Source organism: Coenobita brevimanus, chromosome 57 (assembly GCF_032717465.1).
Source record: "Coenobita brevimanus isolate Jiangsu-jjx chromosome 57, ASM3271746v2, whole genome shotgun sequence".
NCBI lineage: Eukaryota > Metazoa > Arthropoda > Malacostraca > Decapoda > Coenobitidae > Coenobita > Coenobita brevimanus.
Genome location: NC_137010.1, coordinates 26,636,618 through 26,650,826, shown reverse-complemented (window position 1 = coordinate 26,650,826; position 14,209 = coordinate 26,636,618). Strand labels below are relative to the sequence as shown.

Here is a 14,209-nt window from a genome sequence, read left to right as displayed (position 1 = left end):
AAGGGACCGAGTACTGAACCCTGTGGTACACCGCTAGTTACTAATCCCCAGTCCGACTTAGTTCCATTTATTAATACTCTCTGCTTTCGTCCTTTCAGCCAGGATTCTATCCATTTTAAGATATCGCCGTCTATACCGTGTGCTCGAACCTTTCTAACTAACCTTTCGTGTGGGACTCTATCAAAAGCTTTACTAAAGTCCAGATAAATAACATCGTAAGCTTTGTCGCTATCTACTGCCTCATAGACCTCTGAGTAGAATGACAACAAATTTGTGAGGCAGGATCGTCCTTGCCTGAATCCGTGCTGACTTTCGTTTATAAGATTAAATCTTTCTAAGTGTTCTCTAATCTTATTTGCCAAAATTGACTCTAACATTTTTCCTACTATTGACGTTAGACTTATCGGACGATAATTCGACGCAGCTGATTTATCACCCTTTTTAAAGATGGGCACTACGTTTGCGGTTTTCCACGCCTCTGGAACTTCTCCTGAACTTAAAGAGTCATTAAATAACGTTAAAAGTGGCTGACATAATTCTTTGGTTTCTTTTATAATTTTTGCATATATATCGTCCGGACCTGGCGATTTTTGAGGTTTTAACTTGTTAATTTCTTTTCAATACGTCCTCCTTACTAATGGTTATTTTACTAAGAATATTTTCCGTATTCTCATGGTAAATATTTGCTGCTTGAGGGACCAGGCTTAGATTTTCCTTGGTGAATACTGATATGAAATAATTATTTAGGATGGAGCACATTTCTTTATCTTCACTGGTAATGTCACCTGATTCTGTTCTGAGTGGTCCTATCCTATCTTTATTTTTCGTTCGGTACATTTGATAAAAACCCTTGGGGTTTACTTTTGATTCACTTGCAACCTTAATTTCATAACTTCTCTTTTCTTTTCTTATCTCCCTCTTTACTTCTTTATTTAAAATTGTGTACCGGTTACGTAAGTGTTCCTCTCCACGTTTTATTTTTCTATATATTCCTTTCCTTTGGCCTATGAGAGATTTTAATCTGTTGTTTAACCATCTTGGTTCTGAATTGTTAGTTCTAAACGGTTTTGAAGGAATATATCTATCTTGGCCTCCGTGTATTATATTTATTAACTCGTTATACTTCTCACTGGTCGAACGTCTGTTTGGTACTGGAGCTGAGTTAATTTCCGTCACCTGGACTACATTCCTATCTACCACCTCTCCCCTCACAGACACCTGACGGACGTCCCCACGTGCTTCCTGCGCCTGACCTATGACCTGGGGATCCCCACTAACCTGACATTCCCTCAAATAGCTAATCTCCCTGTGGAATACCGTTCGAAAATAAGCTCTTAAGCCATCGAAAATAGACGAAAATTAGGAACGGTGGAGGTATTTTCAGTGGAACAGACATCCCAAATAAATTTGAACTTAATTTCTTCATGATCGCTATTACCAAGTCGTCCACCAACCTCTATATCGCTAATGATATTTTCTTTATTAGCTAAAACCAAATCTAGTATATTATTACCTCTGGTGGGCTCCCTGATATACTGATAAAGGAAATTATCCTGTACTACCTCTAGAAATTCCTCTGACTCTGCATCTCCTGTCTGATTTCTCCAATCTATCCTTGGCAGATTAAGGTCCCCAACAATTATTACTAAGCTGGACTGTGATGCTTTCCTAATTTCCTCCCAGAGGTATTTACTATCAGCTCTACTTAATTTTGGAGATCTGTAAATTGCTCCTAAGACTAATTTCTCCTATTGTTACTAATTTCAACCCAGACACTTTCTGTGTCCCTATTTACTTTAATGTCTGCTTTATTGTAACAGTTTAATGAATCCTTTACATAAATAGCTACCCTCCCCCTTTCTTCCCTGACGGTTTGACACAAAAATATTATAGCCTTTTATCTGATATTCTGCTAAAAATTCTCGAGTGTCTGTATTCATCCAAGTTTCACTAATAACGGCAATGTCTATTTTCTCTGTACAAATTAAAGCCCTCAGTTCATCCATTTTATTACGTAAACTCCGGCTGTTTGTGTAGTACACTTTCAGATTATTACGAGTAGTTATGCCTTTACCTTGGCATTTACTGTTATTTATTTTATTACTAACTGGGAAACTCTTTACTTTACTAATATAACAATTTTTTGTACTATCGCTTATCGCCCTTCTATCATCGCTTGTTCTATCATCTATCATCGCCTGCTCAATTTGAGGTGCCTGAGTGGATGTATCTACACTATTGGTTGAACTTTTGTTCTTAATTTTGCAAGTATCGATGCATCTATCCAAACATGGTAATAATGATTTCTGACTGTAGTTGCTGCATCTTCCTGTACACCTACTTCTCAATCTCGAAAAAATCCCTCCAACTCCCTATCTATCATTCCAGCTAAAACAGTAACTCCTTGCCTGCTAAGATGAGTCCCATCCCAACTATACAAGGCACTTCGTCCATAAAACCGGTCCCAGCTGTCTATGAAAGGTATTGCATTATCTTTGCAATACCTTTCAAGGCGGCAATTAAACCCTATTGCCCTGCTCAAGCATTCCCTTCCAACCCGCCACCTTGGTAAAACACCAAGCACTACAGGGGTTCCTCCCCTCTCCCTAACCTTTTCTAACATCAACTTGTACCTTTTTCCATAGTACCTCACTCTTACGGCTACTAATATCATTGCCTCCTACACTGAGGCACACAGTGGGTTTGTCACCACTTTCCTTTACGATATTTGAAATTTTATCTACCACATTAGCCACCCTGGCCCCTGGAAGACACACATGTTTAGCGAGTGGAGTATACATGGCCCTGTTCAGATATCTCACCTGGGAGTCTCCAACAACAACAACATTTTTCTTACCTTTCTTGTTCTGTTTATACTTACCTGTACTGGAAGTTCTCTCACCGTCCTTCTCCTCTACTTCCCTCTCTGCCTTCCCTTCACATTCGTCCCGTAGTGTGTCGAATGTATTAGTTGTCTTAATTTCCGTTTGCTTTTTAAGAGTGAACTTCGTTGCACCCTTGTTAACAAGTGTCCAACCTTCAGCCTTTTTCTCTTTCTCCTCCAACATCTCCTCCAACAATTCCCTCATTTGTGCCTTCTCCTGCCTGAGAATTTGTACCTCCCGCTTCAGTTCGAGAAGTTCCTCCTTTAATTCAAGGTAGTCCTTTTCAGTACCTGCAGTGGGGACACAGCTCTCTGCCGAGGAAGCCATTACGCACTAGTTCACACAAGGTAGCACACACTATCACGGGTCACTACGGGTCACCACAACACACACACTCACGGATCACTAGCACAGCACTATCGCTGATCACTACAACACACTAACACAACCACTATCACAGATCACTAAAGCACACTAGCACAACACTACCACAGGTCTCTAGCACGTCTGAGCTGACTGGCCTCACGAGAGCGACTGGGACTGGCCTCACGAGAGCGACTGGGAGCCTGACAGTGCGGCACCACCAGGCTATGCCCACCCAGGTGGGCGAAAAATGTTTGTGTGGCCGTAATTTCCGGCCGGATTCTAGAGTTTTATCTGGATAAAATGGAAAAATGTACATATAATGGTTTAATACAGCCAGACTACAGCATCTGGGTAATGGATTGTTCGAATAATGGACGTCCGGATAAATGAGGGATCACCATTTCATTCTTCCTCTTATTAGAAAATTCTCGCATCAGCCTTGGAGAGCACACTAGTATTGGGTGATTTGACAAAGGCTGTATCTCACCTCTCTAACTGGAAAACTCAACCCAAATCTGAATAAAATAATCTAGAGAAAACATAAAGAAAAAGCATTATTATAGGGGACTAATATTGCAATAAGAAAGAAAAAAATTAAATGGGGTATGAAACACCAAATAAACTGTACTTTTATTCTTAAAGTATAGCTTGAGTCATACATAGGTCTGATTCTCCCTCTAACACCACATACTGGAAGTTGATTCATAGTCCTCTTCATACTCTTATACCAAAGAAAAATAACAGTAACCAAGGAGATGATGGATTAACTGCTATGACCTGCAGCCTGTATAGTGTGTGAGCTGCATTACACTATTATGAAACTATTCATCATCCAGCCCTTTATTATGAAACTAAAGGAAAAAAAATCCTGATCTAAATGCAGTAAAAGTCTATACAGCCATTTATTTACAACACAATATATATAACATTTAAACGTATATAAAATTTTGAGTATGTATAAAATTCCTGCATAAGGACTAAAACTTCTACTAAAAATTATACATTACTGTCACATGTACAAATCAGTCATTCTTGGTTTTGACTATGCATGTAGGGATATACAAAAATTCTTATTTTCTACGTATAAATAGTCTGTCATCCGTGAACTTAGAAGATATTAACTAAGAATATCTTAAGACTGTATGACAAAAAGCCCTCAAACTCTGTACAAATATAACAATAGTGATCTTTTTTTCACTAAAATTCAGCAGCCATAGGGCAATGTAGAGGCAGGAATGCAATCAGAAATGAACAGATCATGAAAAAGTCTCTGCCCACAAACCTGGTTATATGGTATGCAAAATGTCTGGGACAAATAATTATACCTTACCCATTAAAGAGACCAATGCTCCTCTCAAAGACTCTAAACTAAATAATAATAATAATAATATCTTAAAAGACAGGGAGCTTTAGTTGAAATTATAAGAAACTTGTCTACAGTGCAGGGCCATACTCACTTTGTTGTCGTGCCTTATTTTGGTATTTAAAAAAAAAAATATATATATATATCATTGTATCCTAAATGATTTAGGGTAACAAACTAAAATACAATGCACAAAAAATTTTGGCCTCTGCTATATACAAGGGTACCAGTAACTTTAGCAATTCCAAACACATAGAGTACTTATTTAGGAACTGGCCAAATCATAACAAGATTGACTATGAAATCACACAGGTGAAAAGAAAGTTATTCTTGTACATAAAATGGCTTTATCCCTACTGACAAAACTGAATAGAACCTGGAAAGGTATAACTGAAAGAACCAACTTAAATTTCCCCAGACACTGTGTTGACAACACACACACACATTATGGACAGAGAGTATCATTCAGTAAATAACCAAGGCCTGTGCATGGCTGAGTGATGGCTGAACTCACGACAAATGAAAGTGGACACGTGACTGGGATACCAATGCCCAAAGAACCAGGAAAAGTTCTCTCACAAGGTTTTGGTGGAAATCTTTCATCCGGTGCTGAGATTTTTTAAAAGGACTTCATTATTATTGTACCCTAGATATTGGGAAATTCTGAATGAAGTAAATTTTGGATAAAGGATAAAAAAGGGGTGGATATAACATGCAGTGCTGGATGAAGGATATTCCACTAGGTACACAGTTGTAATTACAAACTTTCCCTGAGCTCTAAAAACACAGGTGTAAGAATGTTGACCCAGTATCAATCATTACTCCTGATAACATAAATGTATCCAATGTTTAAAAATAAAATAATTTAAATAATCCATACTGAAGATATTCAGCTTCAGTTAAAGGAGGATGATCTTGCTCAATAGACAGTTATACTGGTGTATTTGGCAGACAATTTCACAGACTCTTTTACTGAGTACACATTTTAATCTAACCAAGACTTGTTTTTATCAACATAAGATAGTATCATAATTTGGTTTAAAAGAAAGCCAATACTTCTGAAATTAAAACACCAAATACCAGAGATATTGAACAGATTATCCAAGACACTCTACCCCACACTAAGTGCTGCTTGAGGTCTGGGATGAGGAGTGAAAGTAAAACTGCATTTATAACAAGAAGTTTAAAGAAATGGTAAAATCCCAGCGCCTATTACCCCTGCCACATGTAGGGACCTCAGATTCAAAATATTTAAGAACAGTTGACCAATCTACACCCCTGGTGGCAGGATATATGGAGGGAAAAAAAAAAAAAAAAAAAAAAAAAAAAAAAAGGATTTAACCCAATCTGCACAGCACCTGACCTTAACCCCAACTAGTGCCTTACACCAATTCACCACCAGGCATCTCTCTTTCCCCGTACTCATATCAGACTGTATTCATCATCTTGGGTTGAGAGCAGAGTCTGATAAATGAAAGTTGGCCACGGCTGATAACTGGAGCCTCGCAACTCCCTCGAGGCTTCAAGTTACCACACTTGTTTATGCAATCAAACCAACATGGCATATTTTTAAAATTAATATTGAATTTAGACAGTTTGATAATTACTGAAGGCCTGATCTTTGGCTATTGTAGTCAAGTGCTTTCATGGTAGTTGACCTGCCTTCAACCCGGAAGGTTTCTGTAGTGCAATGGCACCAGGACCTTATGTCGGTCACCTATTCTTCCAAGTTCCTTACTATGATGGCCTGGCCTCAGGCCCATACACCTTGCAAGGGGTAATATAGGTCAACTGACTGTACTGTTTCACTGATTAGACTGTCTAGTTCAAAGATTCTGACTTATTAACTTAACTGTTTAAAACAACACTGGGTAATAGCGGATTACAGCACTGTACATGTAACAAAACCCTTGAATTTCAGTTTTCAGTCCTATAGTGTCTATTTTAGAGCACTACAAAATGTTCTTTCTTCCATTTCATGTGCTACCTGGATATAGAACCAGCTTCACTTGTAAGATCTCTGCCATGTTCAAAGTTTTCCTTCCACCTCTTCACCCTAAAAGCAGCCTCAGTATAGGTACAGCTGAGTATCAGAAACTTAACCAAACTGGAAGTGGAAGCCACCAGGGAAGCTGCCCCCAGTGGAGAAGCCAGAGCCAGGGAAGCCACCACCCTGGGGGAAACCACTATGGCTCCCGAAGGTATAGCTACCATGTCCACCACCTCCAAAGAAGGCCTGGAATATCTGGTTGGGGTCGAACTCTGTTAGGAAGAATGAAAACAAAAGTTAGTCTGGGTTGAGATAATGTACAGAGTTAGACTTGGGCTGGAATGAAGTAGACCCTTGTGATCCATCCATCCATCCATCAACCAATCCTATGTTTCCCCAAGAGGAACGTAGAGCCCGGGGCTAGGCAAGTTGGTCCTGACATTTAAGATAAGAGTGACCAGCCTCACTCATCCCTGAATGCCATTACATGAGCAATAAACCCCAACCACTCCTTGGATATAAACCTACACAGGCTCAATCTAATTGGAGCCTCTTAATTACCCACTAAACCACCAGGTGCCATAATTTGGCTATATATTTACCACCCAGCATAGTAAATGGTTTCCTGGTGTACAGGAAACCATTTGGCTTGTCACTCAGTGTAGAGTCATCCATAGGCAGAAGGAAGAGGAAAGAATTAAGGAAGTAAAGACAAGAGGATGGAAGGAAGGGAGGAAAGGGCAGACACCCGAAAGCAGCACTACATCGAGTGAGTGGATGCTGCGCGCCCCCACCTACTACCAAGACCCTTGTGATCATGGGCTAATTGGGGGGAAGCCTGATACGATAATGCCGATAACAATTATATCAAATGGTCTCCCGAGGTGGGATTTCAAGCACATATTTGAACATAATTGAGTACAATAACATATTCTTGAACAACAAATGAAAACTATACCAGATATACTCTATCTTTGCCCATAATTCTGCCCTTTTGCAGCTTATTTCACATCCCTGTAACAGCACTTCATGACAATAGTCTGTTATTACAACCCAGCAATCTTGATGGGGATTGGAAATTTTCAGGTTAGGTTGGAGTGGAGTACAAACGGTAGGAAACACATGAACTGCAACCCACTGCACCCCATTTAACTCCTAAAGTCCTAATCGCATCAACTGATGCGATTTGAGTTTTATGCCAAAATGCCTGATCACATCAATTGAGTGGGGCCTGTAAAAAACTGCGGAGCGCTTGCTCCACCCCAATTATGACGAACATGGCTTCAGGCCAATGAGAACTCGCCCCTGATGTGGTGTGAAGGGGGGATTGGACCAACCTGGGCGGTGGGGGGCTGCCTCCTTGCCACCCTCTACTCCACTCCCTTACTCCCTCCTTGTCCCCCATCACTCTCCCACACCTTCATGCACCTGCATCCCTCCTCCCACCACCACCTGCATCCTTTCCCACCCTCTCTTGCCCCTCCTCAGTCCCTGCTAGCCTCATCCCCCCTCCCCCAAACTCCACCCCATCCCTCCCTTCTTGTCCCTCACTACCATTCCAACCCCCTACAGGCCTGATGTACACACAACAAAAAAACTATCGTTACACCTGCGCGATATAAAATGACACACGAATGAAGGTTTTTGATAACAGCTTCCTCCATTGGTATCCCTGCGTGTGTTTGTTGCATATTTATTATAAGCTATATCCATTGCTTCTCCCATACATATTTCTACCTCGTCCTATTTGGCAACTCACCCACTGTCAGGCTTACCAACCCTAGCGAGACAGCCAGGTTGTTCAGTATGAAACACATCGGACCCCCCTGTAACGATAGTTTTTTTTGCTGTGTGTGCATACCTGTTTCGTACTATTTCTACTTCTTCCCAAATTTACATAATTATAATTACACCTCACTCGGTTCATTTCTCACGTCGTACCTACCAGTTTCCGTACGTACGTAGTTGGGGAATGCTATATGTTGTACTATGTACAACGCATCTTATTTTTTCATTCTCCCTACCTGCCCAGATTAGTACCTCTGATTAGTTTCCATCTCTGAGCAAACATTTACTCTGGGTAAACACAACTGCCAGCCCTTCATGGTCAACTTCTCTGCCTGTTTGTTAGTTAGTTAGTTAGGGAGTCACTGCACATAACAAATAACTCAAGATTCAGTGCACTTCATACTTTTTGTGCTAATTCTTTTCAACCCAATAGTTTGAGGCTGCTTATAGTTATTACTTTTGTTCCAAATTTTGTAAACGTCACTTTTCTCCTCAACATTGCATTACGAACACACAATGCTACGCGCGACAATGTTGGTTAGCATTTTTTTTTCTTTGCACTTCCTTCACAATGAACACACTTACCTGCATGTATGTTTCATGACCGAATACTGATTACTTATTTTTATGAATTCTTTTGTATTTTATATATTTATGTTTGTGTTAATTTTTGAAAGACTATGAGGCCTTGTAAGGCTACTCCCCGGACCTGTTTCATCTCCCCACACCTACAAACACACCTGTTTTCATGGTTGGTGTGATAAATTCCACTGAAATGGAGAGTTTCCACAAGAGAATTTGGTTGCTGCTGAAACCGTAATGATAAGTGTGATGAAGTGTAATAATAATGTCATAACTGTAATAATAAGTGTGAATGTGTAATGATAAGTTAGGACAGTGAAAAGAGAAATCAGAAACAAAATATATATATTTTTTCCCTTTCTTATGTATGCATCTATAGCGTTATTTAACTTTATGTTGATGTCCTTGATGGTTATAAACATTTATGTGTCTGTGTTAGTTTTGGAATGATTATGAGGCCTTGTAGGGCTACTCCCCACACTTGTTTTATCTCCCCACACCTACATACACACCTGTTTTTATGGCTGGTATGGCAAATCCCATTGAAATGGAGGGTTTCCACAAGAGAACTTGGTTTTTGCTGAAATTTTTCTCCCCAAGAACCACCAAGGCCTTGTAGGCCTACTCCCCACACCTACATACACACCTGTTTTCATGGTAGATGTCTGAAGTGCTTTCTTTTCATGTGAAAAGCTGGTTATTTCCAACCCCTGTACCTATAGGCCTACTCTCCACAGCCCACTTTATCTCTCCACAGCCTAGTAATCTCCCCACACCTACATATACAGTATACACCTGTTTTCATGGATGGTGTGACAAAACAATTTGAAATGACCTGTTTCAATAAGAAAAATATGTAGTTATCAAAATTTTCATGTTTTTTATTGTTTTCGAGGGGTGCCTATCATCAACTTTTTTTTAAACTCTGACGCGCGATTGTGCAGTAACCATTAGGACTATGGGGATACCAGGTGTGTAAATTCTTCCTCTTTAGCCAGAACATGGTCAATTTGCCCTTGGTGAAAGTTGCCAAAACACCCCCGAATTGCAGTTGTGGGAGGTACCCTGCCTGAAACAATTGTGGTCTTTAGGGGTTAACATTGTTCATTATGGCCAATGGAAGTCCGGTGTCCTTCATACTATCATTACATGTATAAGGTCAGAATAAGGTTCGGGGTGAAATACTGGATCAAACTTGAGCTGGGCTGGACCTGGGAAGGGTCTATTTCTGTATTATTACTGATCCCTCTTTGCCTGAGGTCTCACATAAGCAGAAAATGATCATCTGGGGTCAGTATGGATAAACTTAAAGGTTTATCAGGAAACTATCATCTGGTCAGTATGGATAAAATAAACTTGAAGAGGTTTAAAAGAAAATGACCATCTGGGGTGAGTATGGTTAAAATGAACTGAGGAACTTAACAGAGAGGTTAATAAAAAAAAATTGCCATCTCAGGTCAGTATGGATAAACTTGGGAAGTTAATCAGAGATTAATCTGAAAATGATCATCTCGGGTTAGTATGGCTAAAATACTCTTGAAAGTTTAGACAGAAAATGATCATCTGGGGTCAATATGGATAAAATAAACTTGAGAAGTAAATCTGAAAATACTTATCTGGGGGCAGTATGGACTGGATAAAAACAAAGCTCCTTTCACACCACAGTTTTATACATTCTTATAAAGCAATGATGCATTATACCAATTTATTCATGCTACAGTATCTTTAAACACTACTAGTTAATGCTGGGGAAACCTCATGTAGTCTATCCATTGCCAGACTCCTTAATCCCATGGGGGAGGGGGGGGCACAAAAAAGTCACTTCCATGTTGCCCTGTACCCCGCACTTACACCCCCCTCTCTCATAAACCTCTCCATTCCGTCCCTCCATCTCATCCTTGACCTCCCCCTCCCTCTACCCACCTCCACTTCACTCACATACACTCTCCTCGTTAGTCTCTCGCTCTCCATCCTCTCCATATGGCGAAACCATCTCGGTGTGTTTCTCCTAATGCTTCCTATCACATCTACACCACATCACTCCATCACTTCCTCATCCGTCAGTCAGTCTCTCATTGCAGCGCCACATGCTCCTCTCAAATAACTCATTTTCACTGCTCTCACTCTTAACTTGTGTCCCTCCAATAAGGTCTAAGCTTCACTTCCATATGTTAGAGTTGGTATCACAATACTGTCATGCAGTAACTTTTCCCCTTCCATGCTCACTTCCCTGTTTCTTATCGCTGCTTTCAAAGAACCAGCAACCTTTCTTCCTTGATGTACCCTTTCAAGCACTTCACCCTCTAAACTTCCATCCTTACTTATCACACTACCCAAGTACTTAAATGCAGTGACATTTCCCATTACCTCCTCATCCAACTTCGCTGCACATTCAATGACTTCATTCTCTCAAAGACCATAACTTTACTCTTCCCTTCATCCACCTTTGGATTCCATTTCTTACACACTCTCCCAAACTCATTCAGTAAGCCTTGCAGCTCCCCTTCGTCTTCACGTAACAACACAGTATCACCTGCAAACAATAGTATAGGGAGTTTCCACACACTGCCCTCTCTCAACAGGGCTGCTTCAACATCCACTGCCCTACCTTGTATCTCATAATTTTATAACTCCATCCATATACAGTTTGAAGAACCACGTAGGCTTGACACATCCAAGTTTCAATCCAACATTCAGAGAGAAAAATTCACTTAGTTCGTCTACAAACACCGCAGCCTTAGCACCCTCATACATACTCTTCACGGCATTCAACAACTTCCCATTTACTCCATATATTCTTAATACTTTCCACAATCCTTGTCTATCCACCCTGTCATACGCTTTCTCCAGATCCATGAAGGCTGCATACAATTTCTTTCTCTCCTCTAGAAACTTTTCCATTAAAGACCTAAGAATGAATATCTGATCTACACAACCTCTTCCCATCCTAAAACCTCCCTTTTCTTCTTGAACTTATTCTCTGTTATTTCCCTAACTCTCTCAATAAGTATCCTACCATTTACTTTTCCTATTACACTATGAAGATAAATCCCCCTATGATTACCACACACTTCTTTTTTCCCTTTTTCCTTTATATAGGGGAATAAATATACCTGAATTCCAATCCTCTGGCCTCCCAGGCCAGTCTGCACATCCATTCTACTACTATCTCTCCCCCATGCTTCAGCATTTCACCACACATTCCATCGATTCCTGGGGCTTTCCCCAGTTTTACTTTCTTCATTGCTTCCACAACTTCTATCCTACTGATTTCTTCCTCTCTTCTCCCAGCCATTACCCAGCCACTTATACTCGCACTACTTTCATTCTCTATGTTCGACAATTCCTTAAAGTGTTCTCTCCATCTGCTCACCTTTTCTCTCTTCTCCACCAGTAATCTACCATTTTTGTCATTCACTCCCGAACTAACTTCTTTAACACCCTGTCTAACTTTCTTTACCTCTTTCCAGAACATTTTCTTACATTCCCTCTACTTTACACTCAAATTCCTTCCATATTCCTCATCCACTCTCTTCTTACTCTCCCTTACTAATCTTTTCACCTCTCTCTTCCGTCTCTCAAATTCCTCCACACCCGTTTTTCATCCACTCACTGTATGCTTTCTTCTTTTGCGCCTCAGCCCGCCTCACCTCTTCATTCCACCATGCTGTTCCTTGCACCCCCTTTTGTCTTCTCTTCACTCCACACACCACCTCACATGCTGCAGAGATTTCTTCTGTGAATATCTTGCACACTGCTTCCACATCTCCCATGTGCTCTGAATCATATTTACCCAATCGCTCCTCCACTTCTCTTTTATATTTGGCATTTTTTCCATCCCATACCAGCCAACGGCCATACCACGTTGAGTACACCGCTTCCCATCCGATCAGCGAAGTTAAGCAACGTTGGGTCTGGTTAGTACTTGGATGGGTGACCGCCTGGGAACACCAGATGCTGTTGGCATCCCTACGTGTCAAGTGGGGTTGGTGGAGGATTAGTGCCCCTCCCTGTAAAACAATTAACTCTAAGCCCTTGGCCACCCCATTTGGGATACATGGCATCTGGGGAAAAAAAAAAAAAAAAAAAAAAAATCCATCCTCTTGTAACCTTTCTACCCTCCTTGTATGAACTACATCTTCCTGTCCTTCCTCTCTTCTATTCCTCCATTTCATTTGAACCTTGACTCTCACCACCAAGTGGTGGTCAGAAAGTCCACTCCCCCAATCTCTATATGCTTTTGCATCCATTACACACCTTCTCATTCTATCATCCACACACGCACGATCAATTATTGCCACCAACTTTTCTCATAACTCGCCACATATACCCGTGGATCATTCTGTGTCTGAAGATGGTATTGGCTATCACCAACCCCCTCCCGGCACAAACGGCCCCACTACAGCACTGTCATTATTATCCACTTCTGCAGGCACATCTCAATCATCAACTACTCCATCCACCTTCACATGCCCTACTTTTCCATTCATATCTCCAATCAAACACTGTCTCATTCCTTTCAAACTTTTCCATGCATGCTTGCACATTTAGCCACAACTCCTTTTTTTTTTTTTTTACTCTGTACAATCTTGCGTTGGCGCATACATACACAATCGCCCACATTTGTAGTCCAACTTTCAATTTTACCCACACAATCCTTTAGCCAACTGATCCATACTCTCTTATATTCTCCTTCCAATCTCTTGCACACAATACACACTCCTTCTTTTGCCCTCTCATTCTCACCTGCTCCCACACATATACCTCATCCATATTCTCATTCTCTCACACTCTCACTTCACAATTTAACTTCAGTTAATCTACATACATCCACCTGTGCACCTTCAATCACCTAGACAATCTCTCTCTCTCTTTCATCTCATCATTTGCACCCTTTACATTCCATGTCGCAATCCATATCACCTCATGTAGTAAAGCAGTAAATGGAGGTTATATCAAACTCCAGTTCAACAAGTCGCCCATCTACTGAATAAAATTTCCTGGTTGCAGCAATATAACATACTACTCTTGCACTTCACTGAAGGGGCCAAAGTACATGACAGCATGACTTAAGTTTACCTCCCCCACTCACCAACCTGGGTGGTAACTAGACCTGGAAACTAACAATTCCAGTATTCAGAATGTACCCATCACAAGCAAAAATTTACTAACAACAGTGTCTTGCCATCCATATTTCTCATTCCGTTCTGAAAATCTTGGAATATCCTTGCTTTT

General features: G+C 40.6%; 1 protein-coding gene and 1 non-coding gene across 2 annotated transcripts in view; one reads left to right on the top strand and one right to left on the bottom strand.

Annotated features, from left to right (window-relative positions):
• Positions 1–3,881: 3,881 nt before the first annotated feature.
• Positions 3,882–14,209, bottom strand: part of LOC145401944 (uncharacterized) — a 148,633-nt gene continuing 138,305 nt past the window's right edge. Inside the window, exon 14 of the mRNA XM_080274051.1 lies at positions 3,882–6,876. Coding sequence (XP_080130177.1) covers positions 6,713–6,876 — 164 coding nt within the window. The 3' untranslated portion in view covers positions 3,882–6,712. The remainder of the gene's footprint in view (positions 6,877–14,209) is intronic.
• On the top strand, positions 12,822–12,940 carry LOC145402362 (5S ribosomal RNA). The gene has a single exon (XR_013897720.1). It is a non-coding gene; the product is annotated as a 5S ribosomal RNA (ribosomal RNA).